General features: G+C 45.1%; 1 protein-coding gene across 2 annotated transcripts in view; it reads right to left on the bottom strand.

Moving 5' to 3' along the window:
• The window catches only part of LOC133371014 (carcinoembryonic antigen-related cell adhesion molecule 20-like), a 44,436-nt gene that overhangs the window by 4,803 nt on the left and 16,350 nt on the right, over positions 1-23,283 (bottom strand). Inside the window, exons 1-7 of one of the 2 annotated variants that reach the window (XM_061598073.1) lie at positions 14,225-14,375; positions 13,894-14,039; positions 11,499-11,626; positions 8,893-9,094; positions 6,725-6,867; positions 3,946-4,111; positions 1,713-1,848 (exon numbers count right to left, since the gene is read on the bottom strand). In XM_061598073.1, the coding sequence (XP_061454057.1) occupies positions 1,713-1,848; positions 3,946-4,111; positions 6,725-6,867; positions 8,893-9,094; positions 11,499-11,626; positions 13,894-13,969 (851 nt within the window). In that variant the 5' untranslated portion in view covers positions 13,970-14,039; positions 14,225-14,375. Of the gene's footprint in view, positions 1-1,712; positions 1,849-3,945; positions 4,112-6,724; positions 6,868-8,892; positions 9,095-11,498; positions 11,627-13,893; positions 14,040-14,224; positions 14,376-23,283 lie in introns of those variants that run through there. The other variant, XM_061598074.1, reaches the window with a different exon arrangement.

Raw genomic sequence — 23,283 nt, 5'->3', positions numbered from 1 at the left:
TAATCCTTGCTGCTGCTAACAAAAAACGTACCAGCTTCTTATTTTTAATATCAAGATCTTCATTCAGAAATAAATTCAATATTGCTAACTGTGGTGTCAATGTAATTTTTTGTTTGGTTATCTGTCCAATCTCCTTAATCACAGATACCCCAAATCTGTGAATTTTTTGACACTCCCACCACATATGTATATAGGTACCAATGCTTTGACACCTCCTCCATTGAAGATGTTCCTGGATTCATCAATGCTATTTTTCGAGATGTCAGATACCTCTGATATATGATTTTCAAAGACAATTCTTTGTGTTTAGCTGCTATTGTTCAGTGTGGTGGCTTATTCCATTGTGTTACCCACTCTTCCCTATCCATTTCAATTCCAAGTTCCCTTTCCCACCACAATTTTAATTCTGATGTATCTCCTCCTATGTAATCAACCAAGATTTTATATGTATTGGATGTCAGGCCCTTTGAATCCTCTGAATATGCTAATATTAATTTCTCAAATCTGGTAAATCTGTGTGTTGCAGCTTCTTTTATTTCTGGATTATTAAAAAAAAATTGATTTGTTCCCATAATAACCATGGGAATAGGATTTCCTGTAGTTGATTTTTTAACTTATCTTCTCCAATGGGCATTCTGTTCTGATAAAAATCACAGAGATGATATAATCCCTTGGCACACCATCACTTAACATCATACATGCAATTTTTATTGAAACACATAGGGTGGTATGCCAAGGGAGGCAGAGGAGATATTGTAGGGAGGAAAACTGTTACCTTTTCCTTCCAGACCTTAAACATTGTTTGTGTGAACCCATTTTCCATTTCATTCCAAGACTGGAGTTTGTTTTTAAGAAAGGGGAAGACATTTGTTGGGATCCCATCTTTTGACATCATTTCTATTTGCACCCATTGCTTACTTGTATCTCCTAATATAAATGGGATAATATGGCCTATCTGATTTGCCAAATAATACATTTCTACATTTGGAATTCCCCATCCTCCCGCTTTGGAGTTAAGATATAAACCTTTTTTTACTAACCAAAATAAAAATATTCATTTTTTACCCAAAAATAAATTGATTTATCTGTCACTGCCATAAACGTAATTGCTTTAAAGGAACCTCAACTGGAAGAACTTGAAATAAAAAGGTACATTTTGGTGTTATACTCATTTTTATCACAGCCAATTTATCCATCAAAGTAAAGCTGGATCTTTTCCATCTTTTCACATCTTCATTAATACTCTGCCAGACTTGGCCATCATTTTCCTCACACATTTTGTTCAAATTTCTAGTGATCTGTACTCCTACGTATTTCAGCTTGCTATGGCAAACCGGGATACCTAGGAGTCTTGACAATGATTTTTGAACATTAGGAGGGACTTTAAAGCATAAGGCCTCTGCATCCTGTTCTCACAGTTGGACAACCAGTTGTCTCCAGGAAGCACACAAGCAGGACATGAGTGCAAGAGCACTCTCCCCACTTGTGATCTCCAGAAACTAGTATTTAGAGGCATACCGCCTCCGACAGTGGAGGTAAAACGTAGACATTGTGGCTAGTAACCTTTGATAGCCTCTTTCTCCAATTGTAGGGCTCAAGGGACATGCAGCAGTTCATGACGTGAAAACCACTGCTGGGGAGCACAATACCCACTCACTGCCTTGAAGAATGATCTGTTCCCCCCCCCCCATACAATCCCACAAGGTACTCACTGAGCTGCTTTCTTCTTGGCAGCTGCCCGACGCCGGGGAATTAGGAAGGCAAAGACCATGATCACCAGCAGAAGCAGCACAGCAGGCAAAGCTACAGCCAGGGCCAGCACTGGGGTGCTGAGTGACAGCACAGACTCTGGAGGAAAGAATATGGACAGCAAAGGCACATCACGTCAGCACATTAAGAAGGGGCAGAGCCCAAAACACCTGGAAGGAACCAAGTTGGCAAAGGTTGCTTCTGGACATTCACAAGCAGGACATGAAAGCAAGGGCCTTCTCCTCTTGCTTGTCTGTAGTATCTGGTGTACAGGGGTACACTGCTGCAGCACATGGAGGCTCAGTTTATCTTTTGTAACTTCAGCAGCTACTGATGGTCCTATTATTGTCCACGCATATATCTAAGGCTGCAATCCTATGCATCCTGACTGGGAGGAAGCCCTTTTGAACCTAGCAGGACTTACTTCCAGAGAAACACACCTGGACAAGGCTATCGTTATATCAGTTCATGCGCTATTACAGCAGGAGGAAAGAGGATTTAGATGGATGAATATGACAATTTCAGTTTCTCATTTTCCCAATCTTAAATTTGGTTCTTTGTATTTCTAAATCAGCTTGCAATTTTTGTAAAAAAAAAAAAAGGTCCAGCATTTCAGTGATTTCTCCTAATATATACATTTTTGTAAGCAATTTTGCTTAATACAGACATTTTTGCAAAGCATTTTTCCTTAATATAATGCCTCTTTGTATATTTTTTTCACTGATATATGCATTGATATGCACACTTTACCTAAGTAAATGGGTTTTTGTACACATTACTTAGCTGGAAAACTCCACTGCAAAATTCATAGAAGTGTGAATTTCAAAGAATAACTGTTTCAGTTCTCATAGTATTTTGGAAAGTGCGAATTAGGTAAGTTGGCATTTAAATTCATATTGAATTGAATTGCTCCCCCCATCCCTAGTAAGAATGGGGGGCATATAGCCAAGGGGCATTTACACAAGGCACTCTGGTACCTAGATTTTGCCCTCTACAAAGATGTAGACTTAGGGCTTATCCAAACGGAGCAGGATAATCCACGGTTTCCATATTCGGTTTGTCATCTGATAGTCCTCACTTTGCCTTTTAGTTCGCTCTTTCCCAATTTAAAAAAAATGCTTTTTTGCACGCAGCGGTAAGACCCCTACATTCTTTTAGCTTTTTCCAAGCTCCGCCTCTAAAACCTCCCCCTATCAACCAATTGGTCAGCAAAAAAATTACATATGCTCCTCTCCCCCTTTGCAACAAAGCACAATATGGCTGCAAAGGAGTTCTCGCCTCTGAAGGAAAGGCTGCTGGTCGGTTTCACGCCTGCCTTGTTTGTATTTCTCCCTTTCCTTCCCAGGGAGAATGAAATTGACAAAGCTTTCTGGAGCAGGCTTGAAACCGACTAGAAGCCCTTCTCTTGTTTGTATTTGCGATATTACACTTAAACGAATGTATGCTTTTCTGCCTTTATTGATATTTAAGGAGATTCACATGCTGGCAATTGCACATTTCTCCAAAAAAGCAAGAAAGTGTCAGCTCCCCTCCTTCTCCCTTTCCTTCCCACAGAGAATGAAATTGACAAAGCTTTCCAGCAGGCTTGAAACCGACCAGAAGCCCTTTTCTTGTTTGTATTTGCCATATTACACTTAAACGAATGTATGCTTTTCTGATTTGAAGCAAACCCCCCAGCAAGTACAATGAAATTGACAAAGCTTTCGGAGGCAGGCTGAAACCGACCATCCCCCCTTTCTCGCTTGCTGTGCATTGCAGATCTCACCCAGAGCAGCCGCCCAGTTTGCAGGCTGGCAAAAAATAAAATGCATCTGCGCAGTAGTTGCAGACCCCCCCCAACACCCCACCATTGTGATGATTGGTTCAATTTTCCCGGGGCTTATTCTCACACATGCGCAAAAGTACAGATACGTGATTGGCTGGAATGAGGAGACGGAGCAAGGGGAACTGCCCATCAGCTGTAAAGTACGCGGTATTGCATCCTAACTCCTGAAGGCACAGCAGATGATTCCCGATTTTAAAAAGCAAATTGCATTTTTGCCGGTATTGCAAGGAGTGGATTTAACCCGTGAAAATGCGTAACAGCGCGAGACGTCATTTGGACGTCCGAAAAATAATGAACACACATAGTGGGCGTGTCACACATTTTGCAGTCGTCTGGATGAGCCCTTAGGCAGGGCTCAGTGAGGTTCTCACCTAATGTAAATCCACGCTCGCTTCCCTCCACAAACAGGCGGACTGACTTGCTTTTGGACAGCTGGGGCAAGGTGGGATGTTGGGCATGGCAAGTATAGGTCCCTGCTTGCTCCCGGTTCACCTTGGCAAATGTTAAGTCACTAGACACCACAACCCAGTCATCTCCCTGGAGGTGGGAAAAAATGGTTAAAATTTTGAGCACATTTTTAAGACTCAAGCTTCACCCTCCCCCAACTTATTTCCAACATCAGGACTTGAGGCCCGAATGATGCATGACAAGAGCAGTCGACACCAAATAGCAAAATCTTAAATCCTAGCCATACAATATTTATCAAGTTATTTCATTTTGTAAAAATGTAAGCATTCACGTGCTTATCAGTCATTCCAGTATCTTTATGTTTACTGACCCCCCCAAAAAAACACTTAGGTCAAATACTGCCTGCACTGTTTTGTTTTTCTCTTCCTTCATTAAAGTTCTAGAAATGTGCTTTTTAAAAAAGCTGAAAGTTCAGGGAGTTGGAATATCTCTGAGGAGCTTAAGACAAGCAGTAGACTTGGGTTGTAGCCAGTCTTACTCAGAGTAGACTCATCAAAATTAATGCACCTGACTAACTTAGGTCCATTAACTTCACTAGATCTACTCCAAATACACTATGGATGTGCGAGAAGTCCGCCCAATTTGGATTTTCCATTAATTTGCTTACTCTCTATCGTTGCGGATTAGATTTTTATGCAACCATTTTCCACGGCTATTTTCAAAAACATTATTTTTTTTAAAAAATCCACATCCAAAATATTGCTATTAAGAACATAATTTTATCAATATTTCAAAGTATCGATATTCCCTTACAAAATATCGATATCTATATATTTTCCAAGGGAAAAAAACCAGATTGGTAAAAGCAGCAGCTAGCGGACGAAGAATGAACTCACGTCAATACTGGTCTGTTAGGTCGATGGAATGGTTTCGAACTGGCACTGGCCAACGGATCCCACCCCTAGCTACAACCCAAAAGGCCTGCTACAGGCCTCTCTGTTGACTGGTCTCACCCCTAAAAATCACATCATGAGCAGAAAAGTGTTGGTTGTACACATGTGAGCACCCAGTCTGACAAACTGAGGGTGGAAAAGCATGGTATGAGGTAAATATGGCTTCACAGCCCTGTGTTTACCTCAGAATGCTAATATTGGGGTAGGAAGAGGGGTGAAGAGAATAATTACAGGAGCAAATCAACAAGTGGAAAGCAGGTTTTAACTAGGCAGCCAGTTATGCCGGCAAATCCTCCACCTCACGAATTTAATAGCATTTTCTTGTTAGTCAGACTATGAAATTGTAAATAAGCCGAGCTGAGACAGAAATGGCTTGGTGGAAGCAGGCCAAAAAGACAACAGACTCATTTTTTAGCAAACATTGCCTTGGCAGCAACCAGCAACACACCCATCAGGCAAACAACGTCAGTGAATGGGGTCAGGGGAGGGACACAGATTTCAGGAAATATCCCCTCACTAAAAGTACTAGTATTCACCCTGAAAAAATGGGGACACACTTGGGCTTAATGATTGCATGTGCTGGAGGTCCCTTCCTTTCTCTGGGGGTAAAATCTCATTTGACTCCTGGGGTGTTAAGAGCTGGGAGGTTCCTCCAGTGGACCCGAGCACAGAGGATCAGGGTGTTGCAAGTCCACCTTGGGCGGGAAAGAGACTGCTTCTCCAGGGTGAAGCTGCTAAACAGTAACCCTGCTGCTGTTTACCTACAACAAAACTCTTGAAAAAGTGTGTGTGTGTGTGTGTGTGTGTGTGGAGACAACATAGATAAAGCTTAGCGACCAGTGCCACCTACCCCCTTATAGAGTGCCAATAAAATTTTAATATTAAACAGTAAAACAGTCCACACACCTGCCTCCCTTTTCAACAATAGTTATAGCATTGCTCGTAGTCCTATTCAAGTGTTCAAAGGACCGTGCGAGGGCTTAAGCTGGGGAGGGGGAACAGGCACAGACAAGTGCTTATATGTGCTGGATGCATCCGCTTCTCCCTGGAAGGTCTAGCTGCATACACACCACATATTTAAAGCACATTCCTCCCCCCCCCAAATCCTGGGAACTGTATTTTGTTAAGGGTGCTGGGCACTGTAGCTCTGTGAGGGGTGAACTACAGTTCCCAGGATTCTTTGGGGGAAGCCATGTGTTTTAGATGTATGGTGCATACGCCGACAGGCTGAACACAATTACGAGCCCCTTTCAGACCTCCCTGGTCAAGGGGGGATGGGACATGGGCATCCACAGTGGGGAGAGGCAGTAGCCACTCCCCCCCCCCACATAGATGAACCATAATCGGCAGATTCCCAGCTTTCATTTTTTTTAAAAAAAGTTAATAGTGTTTGTAGAACCCAAAATATGAAGGAAAATACACAGGCATTATTTTTCTGTTTTTGTGAGAAACTAGCCTGCTTTAAGTTTTACTTTGTCCCCCTTCCCCACCCTAAATAACTTAAAAAATTCCTGTGGACGCCCATGGATTGTGCGTGTACATGCAGACAGAGTTGGTGCACCCAATGTGTGCACAGCCACTCCCCTTCCTCAATGTAAGCCCAGTCACATGTTCTTTTGAATGCTTGGTGAGAGCTCCTGTCAGTCAACAGATCCCAATATGATCAGCCAGAGGTTCAGGAGATGGCAACACCTCAGCACTTATTCTTCTTAGGCGTTCCAATATTTATTTATACCACCGTTTGTTAAATACTGGTAGGAAAATGGTCCCCAGCTCTAAACATCTTCACCTCTCGGGTCCACTCGTAGAGCGGGGTCTGTGAAGCATCAGCCGTACACCGAAGCTGCAAGTCACTGCCTTCGAGGACTGTGACAGAATCCCCTACTGTCGCACACCAGGTGTTTGTACGAGCCAGAAAGATGCCGTGGAGATCTGGGGCAGGATACAGAATTAAAATATATATATATATATGCATGCCATCCTTAGATTCTATTACTGCATAGTAAACAAGTAAATAACATTTATTTAAGTTTTTATATACCGCTATATCATAAAATATCAGGGTGGTGTACAACGATAAAACATAAAGGACCATTGAAAACAGGATAAAATAATCAATAAAGTGACTGGTTAATCAAAATGTTTTGAACAGCTGCACACTTTACAAACAAATTTAATTTAAAATTTGTTTGTTGCCTTTCTTCACAAAAGTGAACCCAAAGCGACTTACAATAGATCATGTATAGCCAGGGTAGCCAATGCGATGCCCTCTATGTGTTTTGGACTACAACTCCCATCAGCTCCATGCAGCACGGCAGCCAGTAACAATAATCGTCATGCCTCCTGCCCAATTCAATCCTGGGAATTGTCCTTCAGTGAGGGTGTCGCTAATTCAGCCTCATAGAACTACATTTCCCAGGATTCCCTGGGAAGAGGCCATTATTAAGTCTGTTGTAGAGATATGCCCTGGAGAGATTTTTTCAGATTGCAAGATAAAACTTTAAAAGACTTTCCCCATTCCTAAAGAGCTGTGATGACCCATCCTGAAAATGCCTGAAGGGTTGATCTTCAATATGTGCTCAGTCATTTGATGAGCGGTCACACATGCAGGAAAATGCAGAACACGGCTAATGAGCCGATGCTTTTACAGTTCCATTGGGACAGACATTAGTAGAATACACAATCTCTCTCTCTCTCTCTCTCTCTCACACACACACACACAAAAAAAATCCATGGTTAAATCAAACAAATACACAAAGCACCAGCCTAAACTCTAGCAGTGATACAGGAGTATCACCATAAGCCAGTGAGGGGGAACTTGTGACCCTCCAGATGTCAATGGACTCCATCTCTCTTCATCCCAAACCATTGCCCATGCCGGATAGGGCTGATTTTATTTAACAGGATTTGCATACTGCTTAATCAATCCCCCTTAAGTGGTTTACATAATATATAGATTAAAATTGCCAATAAATTATCAAGAACATATTAAAAACAAGTTAGCCTAAAAATTTTTTTCAAAATAAGATCAGCAATTTAAAAAATCTAATTATAAAATAAAATGGCATATTAAAATACATGTCAAATCTGCATGGCTAGAGGGGCTATCCCAAACAAAAAACTTGTTAGCAGGTGCTGAAAACAATATGGCAAAGGTGTCTGCCTATCATCAACAGGCAGGGAGTTCCAAAGTGTCGGTCCTGCCACACTGAAGAATTGATTCCTTGCCAAGTGCAGAACAAACATTATATGGCACTTGCAGAAGAGCGAGTGCCACAGATCAAAGCAGTCGAGTGGGAATATATGGGAGTAAGGCAAGCCTTCAAGTAAACTGATGGGCGCTTGAGTCCACCAACACCTAGAGAGCTGTGGGGTCTCCATCCTTGCCATAAGTGATGAAATGTTAAAAATGGTTTCAAAACATTTTATGGACTCGGAATGCCACAAAAAAAGAGGGCTGAGCACTGTATTCAAGAGAGTTGTACTGGTGCTCACACCTTTACAGAAGCCCATAAAGTTCCTTAATTCTGAATGTGCAGTAACAAGTGGCACGAGACCAAGATAACTTAAAAGGCACTGTCTTGTTGCTCAGGGGTGCTTTTGCTTTACTACTTCTTATATGTTTCTTCAAAGAAGGGCCCTGTCCAAAGAGAGGAAGCTGCTGCTGCTGCTGCTGCTGCTAAAGGAGCAATGGTAGGGCCGGCACCAAGACCAATAGCACCTGCAAGAGGTTAAAGCCCTGCCTCTTGGTAAACGTATTGCATGCCTTCTTTATATTGAACCATGGTCTCCTTACTTTGCTATTTTACATCTTCTTACCTACAAATTCCACTACGAATCACTGGGAAGGATTAACACCACATCAAGGGCCAGTTGCACAAGCTCCTAGTCCTCAGCATCTGTTATCTACCGTTTCTCTATTGTCTACTGGTGGCCAGAGGAAGAAACTCCACATACATTCCATTTGCAGGTCCAGCTCATCAGAGAAAGAGGCGTTGCCAGTGGCATTGGAAGCAATACAGCGGTAGGATCCAGCGTGCCAAGATTTCAAGTCATTGATGGTCAGTAGGAGGCGCCCATCATCACGGCTCACAGCGACACTATAAAACCAGCAGCGTAGCTCACTAGCTGTATCGAGAGAGATCCAAGAGTGGAGCCACTGCAAAAGGGAGGGGGGAAAATGCCTCACATTTGTCACTGTCGTTAGCAAATCAGTTTTTCAGATAGGCCACACCTGGCACTAACTTGGAATGGCAGCACAAGTCCCTTTCCAAGCATCACCTGAGGAAAGGCATAGTGACATAGACTTCAATGCACTTCAGTGCCATTCAATTAACATTAATGCACTTTGAGTGAAGCCATTACTAAGCAATACATTTGCATTCTAGGAGGGCAAATGCCTATTAGTCAGAGCAGATGCTCACATCCACTGCAGAGAGGAAGCAAAGGTTCCTTGCATTGGTCCAAGTGCTCCATTATGTATTTCACTACTGCAAAGCTAACAGGTTTCCCTTGTATAGATGGGATGCTCTATCTAAGTTGGCTATCTGTACCTAAGTACAGAAGGGCATTTTCTTTGGCACGATTCCTTCTAAACTCTTGGAGGGTAGATACGATAAAACTTCAAGGAATAACAGACGCTGCCCCTGTGATAAAACCGAAGTGGAGTCTGTTTTACATGTTTTGTTTAATTGTAGGTATTATGAAGGGGCCAGAAAAGTTCTCTTATACCCCATTATGCAGTCCCTTCCAGGCCGCCCCCTTGAGTCTCTTCTGCCTGTTTTACTGGAGGGCTCTGACAAGGCAATTGCCGTTCAAGTGGCCAGATTTCTGAACTTGGCCATTGTGACCAGACCCTGCAAGATTGTGAATTGCCATTAATTTTATCATATTGTTTTGATGTCTGCTAGAGCTCTGTCACCAAGTAGTCTCATGTTAATATTTTTGTATTGTGGTCGGTTGACTGAAATAAAAATTATTCTCTCCACTACTGCAAAGACACCATCTTATAGTTTACTGGGGGCTGGAGGGAGAACCTCCAGCCCAACAGGCAGTCAGGGATGACAGAGTTGTTGCCCAGCAACATTTGGAGGACCAGAGACTCCCTACCTCTCCTGTAATGACTGCCCTTTTTACTCCCAGCAGCTACAGGCGCATGTCTGCATGACAAACATGTTTCACTATCATGGCTCTGAACCACAAGACGTGGTGGTGCTGGTTGTGGCAGGGGAGAACTGTAGTTCCAAGAAGCGTATGAATTCTATTAACAAGTATTTTTGTGATGCTGCTGATAGTTACAATTATCAAGTTCTTTGAGGGAGGCCACTACAGCTAAACTGGTTTCAGACCCATTTTTAATTTGAAGTACACTCACCCATACTGTCATATGACTCCATCCTACCATATCCTTACTACTTAGTTATCAGTCTTGGACCTTTGTCCTTACCTTGCTCTTGTCTGAGACAGGGATGGGTAACCTTTCTTTCTGTCAAAGGCCATTGAGGGGGACACAGTGGCAGAGGGAAGGGCCAGAGTCAAAAGTGGACTGGAGACAAAAGTAGGTGATGCCAGAGCCAAAGATGGGTGGCTCCACCCCCTTTCTCTCTCTCTCTCTCTCTGCCATGTCCCCCCCCCATTTATATGTCACCCACATGAAATTAGGCCACATGAAAGTTTCCCACCTGAGGTCTGAGAAAAAGTTCTGATCAGTCACATTACAAACTTGTATCAGTTTTATACCACCAATTGCCTTGGCTGTACCCAAAAGAATTCTGCAACTTCAGCATGATCCCCGGGGTTCCCAAACTGTGGTCCATGGACGACCAGTGGTCTGCGAGTTTCATTCAGGCGATTCATGGCATGTCCACATTACATATTTATACTGATTTTAACTGTATTTTTATTATGTCTTAGGTTGCATGTTATTGTATTATTATTTGAATTCTACGGAATGCAAATTGTAATACAATAGAAGAAAAAACACAGCAATAAAAACAATTACAAATCATACAGCACCGAGCACAGTGTGCTACAATAGCTACATAAGGCAGAAAAATCATTAAGCAGTTCACTAAGAACTTCAGCAATTTTCAAGTAGTCCGCTGGAAAAAGGTTTGGGAACCACTGATCTAGTCATGATTTCTAATACAACTCCTTAAATTCCCCCCCAAAAGACGCAACAGTTAGAAAGTCTACAAGTGGGACTGCCAACAAAATGTTCCAGCTACTCCCTTCCATATTCTGGTTTTTACTTTTCTGTCTCTCCCCCTGCCACACACACACACACCGCTCCCCCCTCCCGTTAGTCAGCATTCCATAGCCACAGAACATGCTCAGTCTTCACTGGGCTATTCTGGGATTTCCCATCGCCTGCCTTAGACTTCTAAAATTTTTTCCCTACTTCTGCAAACCCCCTTGGGCTAAATAACGTGTGTTCTGCTCAGTGCATTGTTGGCACGCAGATGTTCGGCAACCATAGCACAGCGCCCCCTATTGAGCAAGCAATCCTTCTCACACATCAGTGAGGCAGCTCATCCTGTAGGAACGCCTGGAGTTATCCTGACCTTGCCGTATTTCTGGAAGGTGAATCCACTTAAATCCTCCCCTTCTTCATCTGTCAGGCACTCCAGAGTCACATTGCTACCCTCAAAAATAGGACCTCCCTGGTTGTTGAGACGGACAACGGAGACTCCTGAAATTAAAAAGAAAGCGGGAATGAGATATGGACTACCAGCTCTCTGAGCCAGCTGGTCCCACAACCCTGGGCTAGATTAGTCCTGGCACCCTCTTCTTGGAGCCCATCAGGATTTGAGTTGTCTTGCTCCCCATCCCTTTCCATTTTATGTATTCCTTTTATACTTTTGGACAAGGCCACATCCGCACCGTACACTTAAAGCACTCCTATGCCACTTCAACAATCATGCCTTCCCTGGGAACTGTAGCCTGTAAAGGATGCTGCAGAGCTCTTAGGAGACCCCTATTCCCCTCACAGAGCTACAATTCACAGAGCGGTTTAGCAATCAATCCCTCTTCCCAGGGAACTTTGGGAACTGTAGCTTTTGTGAAGAGAATAAAGGGTCTCTTAACAACTCTTCAGCACCCTTAACAGACTACAGATCCCAGGATTATTCGGAGGAAGCCATGACCGTTTACAGTGGTATAATAGTCCTTTAAAAGTACAATGCAGATGTGACCCCACCCACTTCCTTCCATACCATTCTGCCTGCTCCCTAAGATCATAAGGAGAGGTTCTTCCTCGGATCCCACCTAGGGTAGAAGCATGCTTGGGTGCAAGGAGATAGAGGATCTTCTCAGGGGCTGTCAAGATTAAGAAATGCCTTGCCCTGCAAAGTACAGTTGGCCTCTTTCTCGCTTTTTTGCATCAGTCACTAAAGATCCTTTCATTCTGGCAGGCTCTTTTTGTATGCTGCAGATAATTTTTTTTAACTGACAGCCCCGTGTCCATGATCGCTGTATAGTGTTGTTTTTAGGAAATCGTAATTTTAAATGTCTTAAGCAGCCTAGACTAGCGCTTTTCCACAAGAAGGGTCGGCAATAAAATATCTATTTATTAAAACGTTTATATATAACATCAACCCTTTCTCCAAGCCATAGAATAATTTTAATCATCGCCAATGTTCAACCTCAGAACTTGTTTCATATGGCCCTGACTCAACCCCAGGGCATATGAGGCATGCACAGAGACCTTCTAGCAGAGGAGGGGGCACAGCTTGGGGGGCAGAGCACATGCTTTGCATGCAAAAGGTTGCTGGTATCGCACAAGTAGGGCTGAGAGAGACCCCTACAGACACTGTGGACAGTTGCTGTTAGTCGGCAGCGACAAGACTGAGCTAGATGGACCGATGGTCTGACTCTGTATAAGGCAGGTTTCTATGCTCATTTTCCAAGTATCTAAAGCCATCCAGACACCTGCCAAGCATCCAGGTAGGCCTGAGCCCCAGAATCTCTTCTAGCAACAGAATATTTAGCATTTGCATTCTGTTGTAATCTTTTCCACAGTCTTGTAAGGTAGGTGATTCCCAAATCAGTATCCACAAATTTTCTGAAGAGGTGCAGAGGGTGGGAAACAGTGGCTTGGCTAAGGCCACCCAGATAGTTTACGGCCAAGATCAAAGCGGAGGACCTTTCCTGGTCATAACTCAAGTCTCCTCTCCACTATGCCAGACTGCTGGCTGAACAGAACACTGCCTGTTGTTGTTTTCTCCCTCCCTCCTTCCTTCCAACAGTGACAAACTCCATTTTAATGCTGATTCTGGGGTGGACTGGCTCTTCCCCTGCCTTAAGCAGAACTAAACCTTTGTGAGGCTGGGAAAGAAGATTGCCACCTTTCTTGTACAAGCCCTGCTCCTGTGCCTTCAAGCAACAATCTGAAACTCAGGCAGAGCTTCCAGATTCTTGCCATTTTCAGGTGAGATTCAATGACGTACCCAGCAAATTCAGGTTGCACAAATAAAGCTGATTGGCGCTCTTGTGCAACAACCCTAGAAATGTGCTGGAAAGTGTGGGCTAACACTTGCTTGATGTAGCGTCCTCTAACCTCACCACAAACAAGTACTATGGCAGCAACCAAAAAGCTTTGACTGCTAGCCTGCTAGGCTACTACTAGTAAGAACATAGAAAGCTACCTGTGAACAAATACCTGCATGTTTGCCTACCAAGCGCAGCCCTGCCTGCTCTGACTGGCAGCAGCCCTCAGGCAGGGATGCATTGCCATCAACTGTTATATGATCCTTTTAAGAAGAAATGCCAAGGAGTGAAGCTGGAATCTTCTGTGAGCAAAGAAAGTGCTACTCTACCATTAAACTGAGGTCTCCCCAAAGCAAGGGCACAGGGCAGTTTTAAAAAGTGGCAACCCCACCAGAAACGTGTATTGCCGGCAGCCGTGAGAATTCTCTCTCCCCCCCCCCCTCCAAATAGCGCACTTGCCATTTGACTCACCTGCTTGGCTCACGCGGAGGTTCACAGCCAGGCCAGCAGCCACCAGCCAAAAAAGTCTGGGTACAAACTGCGCCATCGCACCGCTGTCTGTCGTCTGTTTGGGTCCTGAATCTGATAAAGTTTCCTCCTCCGTTTCCTGGTTTGCCCTTAGAGGGGAGAAGCAGGAAACCCATAAGAGTCACGTTTAGCAGCCTAGCGTCTGTGCGTGGGAAATCGGCCTAATGTTAACACTGGGGAGGGGGGGAATGAAAGTGAAGCGCTCTGGCTTCCTCCGGAGATCATACACCCCCAAGTGTCTCCCCAGCCCCTGCCTCCCTGCCCCAGAACCAACCTCTTTCCCCAAAGGACCCAGAGGCGTCTCTCTACTGCTGCCAGCGCCAAGGGGGTGCGGGAAGAAGTTAATAACAAACTAAACCGGAGCGGCCAGTTCAGTTCAGGAGCTGAATAAGCTTCTCTGACAACACGCACACAGACGGAGCACGGGGCTGGGGTGAAGAAATTCAAGCCCAAAACGTCACGAAGAAAGTTACGTGGAAGGCAGACGGGACGGACGGGTCAGAAAAGACAGCCAGGGAATCGGGGTGGAGGGGAGGTTGTCCGTCTGCCTCCCCGCACCAAGTCCCCGTGCGGGATAGCGCTGAGTTGGCGCGTTAGCGCGTTTTCCTAACTCGACCCGCCTGCGCTGGGCCGAACGTCTGAACGCGCCGCAGCAGGCGCGATTCTCAATTGCACGCTCTCGTCGAGGCGGAGAGAAGAATGGCTCAAAGAGTACGAAAGGCGTCTCGGATTGGTGAAAAATCGTTCTTCCTCTCCCCCGGCAAATCGCAGCTTGCACAACCGTCCGCCCCCGGGGAAGAGGCTGGGAGCCGGCCTGAGAAGGCGAGGAGCCCCCCTCCCCAAACAATCCGATGATACTATCCCCGGCCGGATCAGGCGGGCTGCTCTTTGCATGGGTGACACGGATGAGCGTAATCGCGGAGGGATGATTTTCATCATTTAGGCTGCAATCCTATTATACACACGCTTACCTGGGAGTGAGTCCCATTGAACTCCATGGGATTTACTCCTAAATAGGCCAGCCTAGGATTGCAGCTGTGTTGGCTATTTATTTAGATCAAGAGAGTGTTCACCTTCTCTCCCCAGCTGTTGGACTCCCACCAGCCTGCCCCTGACCACTGGCCTGGGCTGCCTGGGGCTGATGGGAGTTGCAGTCGAGTAGCACCTGGCGGGCCCCAGGTTGCACCACCCTTGATTTAAATCAAGGCCAGAAATAAATACACACGCCCAAGCTCAGGACAGAATGGGATTTCATTGAATCCGTGGAAGATTCCTCATCCTTTCCTAGTTTAACCAAGATCCCCCAAAGCCAGTCCATGCAATAGGAAAGATCCATGATATAGGATCTTCTTCAGACTTTTTCTTTTAAAGCCACACCATTCACTTGAAGCACATTTCAATGCACATGGCGTCCCCCAAAGAATCCTGGGAAATGTAGTTGGTTAAGGGCACTGGGAATTGCAGCTCTGTGAAGGGGAAACTGCAGTTTGCGAGGGGGCGGGCGCAGTGCAAGTCAGTGCTTTAAATGTGTGGTGTGAATGTGACCGGTGAGGATGGAGTTGATATTATTATGGGATGGGCAGTGCCCCCATCCCCCATTTGTCCCCTTGAACTCCAAGGCCACTGCCTTGATTTGACTGAGGGAGCCACACTTGCTTTTGTTTTGGTTTTAAAAGTGGGAGACTTCCAGTTTTTTTCCTGAATGCTTTTCGATAACAGGCTCTTTGGCGACTCTGTAATGAGAGGGAATTCCACAAGGTGAGGAAGAGCACCCCCACCACCCCCGTTTCTCTTCTTTCCATTGCTGTTTGAACCTGATGCCTATAAATCAAGCCTGGGGAACCTTTGGCCCTCCAGATGTTGGTGGACTCCAGTTCCCATCAGCCCCAGCCAGCATAGACAACAGTCAGGGATGATGGGAGTTGGAGTCCAAGAAGACATAGGGGCCACAGGTTCTCCAGCCTTCCTATAGACAGTATTATGGTGTCGGTGTGGTGTGTAGTTAAGAGGGCTGGGCCGGGCAGACTCAGGGTCAAGTCCCTACTCAGCCATAAAGCTCACTGGCTGCCCTGGAGCCAGTCTCTCCTGAAGTAGAGGTTGGCTGGCCATCTATCAAGGCTGCTGTTGCAGTGGATTAATGGATTTCCAACATCAGTGGGGGTGGACTTGATGACTTACAGTAAGCAGTAGTATAGTGGCAAATTCAGAAGCGCAAGGTCCTTTTATGTTAGTCATAGTCATGCCCCTCCCCCTTTTTTTTGCTGTGGGGTTGGGAATAAGATCCTTGTCAATGCCTTCTCCCACAATTGACATCCCTAGGAGCCAATAAGCATGAAAGGGGAGAGTGTTAGCTACTAAGAAGACTCTTATCAGGGGCTGACTCACCTCCTTTCACTCTGATTGGCTCCAATCAACAGGAAAGGTCAAGGAAGCATGTTAGAAGATTCTTCTCAGTGGCTAAGACACTCCATGCTGATTGGCTCTTAGGGACCCTGCTGGGACCCTGCTCCCAAAAAAGTAAAGAGTCTAAGACCCCTCGAGACCCTGGACAGCTACACCCTTGACAGTAAGGGTTCCTAAACTGGTACATGGACCACCAGTGGTTTGTGAGCGTCATCCAGATGGCCCACAACGTGTCCACATTAAACATTCATATTAATTTTTAATTGTATTTTTATTGCTTCTTGTATTTTGTATATTGTACGTTATTGTATAACAATTTGAATTCTACAGAGTGCAAAGTATAACACAGTAAAATACAATACAGGAAGTAAAAGAGGCAATAAGAATACAATTAAAAACCACACTGCATCTTTATTACAATTGCTACCAGAGACAGAAAAACAATTAAGTGGTCCACCAAGACCCTCAACCATTTTCACGTGGTTTGTGTGTGTGAATTTTGGGACTCTAATCTATGGGATCCCTTTCAGCTCGCTCTCGCTCTCAGCTCAACCTCTCTCGTGGGATTCTTGTGAAGATAAAATGGTGTAGGAGAGAAGCTGAACTCTTTGGAGGGTGCATGGGACAGAAATTCAATGAATCAGTGATGAAGAAGGGGCCCTTGCAGGATATCAAGAGATTTTAATGGGGCAATATTCCAAAGCAAGAATACTGGCCAACGCACACTGAGAGTAACAGAGCAGAACAACTGGGGTGGGATGGGGGTCTGTGCTTGATTCTCAAGCTAGGGACTAGTAGGGAACAGATTATTGGCAAGATCCCTGAAGTGATAGGAGGATCAGATTTCTCCTTTGTTTGGGAATTTCCATTGAGACCTTTGGCCTAGTTTACTGCAAAACTGTTGATGTTTGCATAATCTGACTCCTTATGAACCCACGCACATTACATATGGGGGTTTCCCTCAAGCCTTTTTGCTTCAGGGAACAAAGTTTGCAATGGTGCAGAAGTGAAAGTAAAACTGACCCCAGCCTCCCATGAGTTGGCATTTCCCTCCCACCCTTTAGAGGACTCCTGTGTTTGTACAAGGGGCCTGACAACAGCTCTCTTAAAAACAATCTCAGTAACAAAAGCTCAACCAACAGCTTTAGGTACGTAGATGGTGTACTCGGGAGCAAATGCGATATGTTTACATGGTCATTCCACAGAAATATGCACCCTACCATCACGGACACACAAGGGACTATAAAGTAGTGCTATAAAGTAACGTGGGGCCTTTGAAAAGTCACAGACGGGCTTTGCTTCTGTAATAAATGGAGAACTGCTGTGGACCATCATTTTCAGCTGAGTGGTACTGCTACTCTCTGGACCTTAGCATCTCTATGATAAAAGCACAAGGCAGGGTGGGGAGACTTTTTCAGTCCAGGGGAGGGGGGGGCACATTCTCTTCTGGGCAGCCGTCCGGGTGGTGGACAAGGTCAGAGACAAAAGTGGGTGAAGTCACCTTCGCACAGGTCACATTCATATCATGCGTTTATTCCATTATTCTACTTTAAACAGTCATGGCTTTCCTCAGAGCATGCCAGGAAGTATAGTTTGTGAGAGAGTTGTTAAAAGACTCCTGTTTTCCTCACAGAGCTACAATTACCACTGTGGTTTAACATGCAGTCCCTCTTCCCAGGGAACACTGGGAATTGCAGCTCTATGTGGAGAATAGGGGGTCTCTAAGCAACTCTCAGCACCCTTCACAAGCTGCACTTCCCAGCATTCTCTGGGGGAGGCCATGATTGTTTAAAGTGGAATAAATGTATGGTGTGAATGTGGCCATAGTAGACTCATTTTCACACAGACTCGCACACCCTTCTTTATTCACCATCCAGTGAAGCAAGAGGCATCATTATCACAGTTCAGGGACGCATTCCAGCCAGGGGACAATGTGCTTGGGGTTTGAAGCAGGGTCTGTGAGTGGAATGGCTTGGGGAAAGGGGGAGTGACAAGGACCAAGGACCAAACTGAGAGGCCTGGAGGACCATACTTGGACTCCAGTCCTGGGGTTTCCCATCCCTGCCCTATATATTCGTTACTGAGCGGTTCAATTTCAGACCATTTAGTGCCATAAAGACTACTTGGGGATTATTCCCCCATTGTATGTCCTAGAGAGACAGCTGCTTTCTGTGATGGACAGTGAGGGCCGGCAGCAGACATCACTGGCCCTTGGGCATCAGCCTGACTCGGGCCTGTGGCGCCTTAGCCCATCCCTCCCCAGACAGGCAGCACGGGGCTAATAAGCCTGCCCACAGGTCCCGCCTACCTCTCCCATCCCTGTGAATGACGTGCGTGCTGTGCACACATGCCTGCCATCTACCAAGATGGCAGCAGGGTGTCAGTCCCTTGTGGAAGCCTCTGCCTCCATCTTGGTTGATGGCAGGCATGGGCATGTTGCGTGCATGTCTGCCATCAAACAAAATGGCATCAGGGGCATCAGCCCCCTTAGGGAAGCCCCCGCTGCCATCTTGCTTGATGGCAGGCATGTGTGCACAGAGTGCACATCATTTACAGGGACAAAAGAGGTAGGTGGAGCGTGCATGTGGACTTACTGAAGCCCACACTGCTTGTATTGGCGGGGTGCATGAGACCTCCCTCTCCTTCATCTGCAGCAGGGTCAGGAGCAGATGCTGCCTCAGATCATGGAACAGGAGTACTACCATCCCACCCAAAGGAGGGGTCCTTCAGGGGGCCCTCTGGGCTGCAGGGGCCCTTATCCAGGGCCCAACCTGGCCACCCTTTGTTACCGGCCCTGTGGACAGTGGCATTATGGGAAGTGGCAAAGCTATTGTAGAGTAGTACTGTCAAAAAAATGCCTTTTACATTTCAAAGATAGTCTCCTCCATTCCCAGATGGCCATGCTGCCTGGGTCTGGTGGAAGCTGGAATCCAGGGGTGTAGTTGTCCAGGGTCTCAGACTATTGGTCCATCTTGCTCTGTAGTGTCTACACTGGCTGGCAGCGGCTCTCCAGGTTTTCAGTCAATCAGGGGTCTATCCCAGCTGTACCTGGAGATACCAGGGATTGAACCTGGGACCTTCTGCATGCAAAACAGATGCTCTGCCACTGAACTAGGTCCCTTCCTCATGAGTAAACAAAAGTGAAAGTGTCTTGCTTTACTTCACTCATACCATGTGAATATAAGTAGAATCAGCGCATTAAGGTCTGTATATAACCATAGCTTTAAGCCAGGGATTGGATGCCAATCATTTCAAGCTGAGATCAGAGCAAGAAAATTTGGGGTGCAACTTTCAGTTTAGAGGTTAGTGTCTGTGGCACTTTTTCCTATGGCAGGGAGAGGTCCATTGCTGAAACTACCAGCCTGCCACCATCACTTGTGAAACTTCCTTCCACTACCCTCAAATATTACACAAGTATTACACAAAGGTAACTTGGTTGTAGCTATAACTTCTAACCTTGAGAAGAACAATGTGGGCTTGATAAGGCACCAGTGTGTTTAATTCTCCTTTGAAATAACAGTAACAACTTTAAACCATTATCTGCACAAAGTCTACTAAGCCAAGAAAACTGTGGGAAGCATTCCGGGAGAAAGCACGAAGCAGAAGATAACACCAGGGTCTGCTGTAGCTGGACACTTCCCCAGAAGGCCTGCCATTTAGTCATTTAGTTATTTGTTTAAGCTGTTTTTATTCCTGCCCTTTGGCATAACCTGGGGCAGCACCAAAGGGGGGTGCACCAAAAAGGGGGTGGAGGGCAAGCGCTCCCCAAAACAAAGAGCTTGCCCCCACCTAGTACATTTCACCCACCTAGAAATATTGCCCCTTCTGTGCCCCCCAGAATTTTTTTTCTGTTGTTTCTGCCCCCCCCCATTTTTTTCTGGTGCCATTGCTGGTTATAACAAGTACTAATCAGGGCAGCAGACAAATCCAAAGGTTATTCTTTCAACTCTTTTATCCTCACAACAACCCAGCTAGATAGGTTAGAGTGAGAGAGAATGATTGGCCCAAGATCACCCAGGAAGCATTATGGACAAGTAGGGATTTGAACCTGGGACTCCACAGACCTGGTTCCATCATTGACTTCCATGCAGGGAGGATCCTGACAACTTACGTTTTGATTTTTTTGTAGAGATTTAATTGCTATTTTTCCTGTGTTTTTACTGATATATTTTGATGCTACTTGTAAATTGCCATCCAAAGATGTCTATCCTGAAAGACATAATTGTATACCAGTGTGGTTAGTGGTGAGTGTCTCGGATTAGGACTGGGAAAAACCCAGGTCTAAATCCCCAATCAGCCCGGAATCCCGGGGCAGCCACAGTCTCTCTCAGTCGCTCTCTTCAACCAGGCAACTCTGTCAATCTAACCTACCTCATAGGGTTGTTGTGAGGCTAAAATGGGGTAGGGGAACTATGTATGCTGCTAGAAGAAATGTATTTATCAGCAGTGAATAAATAGGCAGCTAGGGTAAGGAAAACAAAACAGACAAAGTGCTCTCCTCTAATTTCCGGTATCTAACTTCCTCATGTTCTGTTTCCCCCTTAACTGCAAGACACAGACGTTACAGCCATATAGTTAAAGCGGTATTCTTTCCCTCACTTTCCTAGGACTTCTCCCTTTCTCCTCAACCTCCAGTTTCCAACTGTCCTCTCTGAATCTCCTTTGATCTCCCTCCAACTGGCCAACTGGCTCTCAGAACCCCCACTATCCAATCCAATTGCAGGAGAGAAACCCAATCATATTGAAGTTCAATAATCTCCATAGCCAATCAAAATAGTTTATTTCCCTCCCCTTCATGTTTCCTATGGGGTGTTGGCATGTTACATCATCATCATCATCATTATTATCATTATCATTATTATTATTATTAATAATATCCCACCCTTCCTCCTAGTAGGAGCCCATTAAACAAGGGTATGATCTGTGTACACAAATAGTTAAGCTATACACTTGCACAGCTATTCACATGTTCAATGAACATGCAGTCTGTGTACACAAAGGGCTGCATCTGATGCCCGTTTTACTCAGAGTAAACCCATTGAAATTAATGGGCATGGCTGCGGTCCATTAATTTCAATGGGTCTACTCTTAGAGCTTAGTTGGATACAACCCAAAGAGCTGAGCTGTGCACTTCAACAAGTGTGCATTCTTTCACACAAACACTTGCACATTTGTAGAGAGACAGCTTGTATCTGTGTTCAGTGTAACAAGCCTCTAATAATCAACACATAGCTTCTAATTAGGTAATCATTTAAGCATCACCAAAAAGAGACAGAAGAGAAAAGGCATCACTAAAAAGAGAGGACACAGATTTGCATAAAAAGGCGTATGATAAAAGATCAGGGGCAGGGAACCAGTTTGGCCCTCCAGATGTTGCTGAACTACAATTCCCATCAGCCCCAACAAGCAAGGCCAGTGGCCAGGGATGATGGGAGTTATAGTTCAGCAACATCTGCAGGGTCAAAAGTTCTGCACGCCTGATACAGATGCACATTTAGAAATAACAAGTATAATTCAAAAAGAAATGCAATACTTCTCATCCATAGTGGGGAAGATTGTAACCAGGTGACCTGTGTGACTGTTCAGTCTACTGTCCTGGTGCTTACTGCTTATGGGCAACTTCAGGGCTGTCCCTTCTTAGGGTTCTTTATATTTAAACCAGACTTGGATTAGACAGGCCTTCAGAGAGAGGACTCCTTCAATAGAGAGCTGTCCCCTATAAAGTGGGATACATGGTTCTGCTACTTCTAACATCTTTTATGCTCTGTATCTATAGACTTTGATTCTCTAAATACAGACATATACATACCCATTCTCCTGATTTGTTGATCTTTACTTATGATCCAACAGCTCCCCATTTCACTACACTTCATGCTTGTGCAGGCAGTTGAACCCTTGAATGGTGGCAGAGACGGCATGCATAGTTTGCACACAATGACTGCTGCAAGAGGTACAGGCATTTCGGCAGTCTGAGTGAGCAAATAGTAAACTCAAAACCGACCTGAAGTCTTGTGATATAGTGAGGGGAGCTCCTGGTCCTGATGGTCAAAGGCCGTAGCTCAGTGGTAGAGTGTCTGTTTTGCATGCAAAAGGTCCCAGGTTCAATCCTCAACAACTTCATGCAGGGCTGAGAGGTGCTGCCAGTCAAAATAAACCAGGGACAGGGAACCTCCAGATGTTGCTGGATTCCATCTCCCATCATCCCTCACTATTGGCCACGCTGACTGAGGCTGTTGGGAGATGGAATCCAACAACATCAGGAGAGCCACAGGTCCCCCATACCCAGTGACAATACTAAGCCAGATGGACCAGTGCTCTTCCTATGTTCCACTGCCATCTATCAGCACAGCAACAATGGACAAAATAAAGATATACCAGCATTAGCAGGGATCAACCAACAGGGTTCAGTGGAAGCAGTCCATAGCCACTGGTTGTTGACAAGGGAGTGTTTTATATTTATATCTCATTTCAAATATTTATAGCCTACTTCTCAACTGAAGCTAACATTTCCAAAGCGGGTCTCAGTAAAAAACACAGATCAATTTAAGACAATATAATAAATGACATAATAATAAAAACCACAAGGCAATAATCATAGCAACAGGTTAAGGAGCTGCAAATAACACCCATAAAGGTACAGAAGCAGCATAACAGCAAGATACCAGATAAAACAGTGATTACAACCATTCAGTATGAACATCCCATCAGGTTGCTGTCCTGTAAAACCATGTTCTGCTACAATGTCTGGACCAAAACGGAAAAATCCCAACCTAGCGTCTAAACGTTACTAGAGAGTGTCAGGTGAATCTGCCTAGAAACAGCTGGGGGCCCCCACCACTGAAAAGATCCTTATTGGCAGGCCCACACCATATATTTAAAGCACATCCAACAGACATTTACAGCACATGACTTCCCCCAAAGAATCCTGGG

The sequence above is a fragment of the Rhineura floridana genome, chromosome 15 (assembly GCF_030035675.1).
Source record: "Rhineura floridana isolate rRhiFlo1 chromosome 15, rRhiFlo1.hap2, whole genome shotgun sequence".
Taxonomy (NCBI): Eukaryota; Metazoa; Chordata; class Lepidosauria; order Squamata; family Rhineuridae; genus Rhineura; species Rhineura floridana.
Note: the sequence above shows the minus strand (reverse complement) of the source record. Positions and strands in the feature narration are given on the sequence as shown.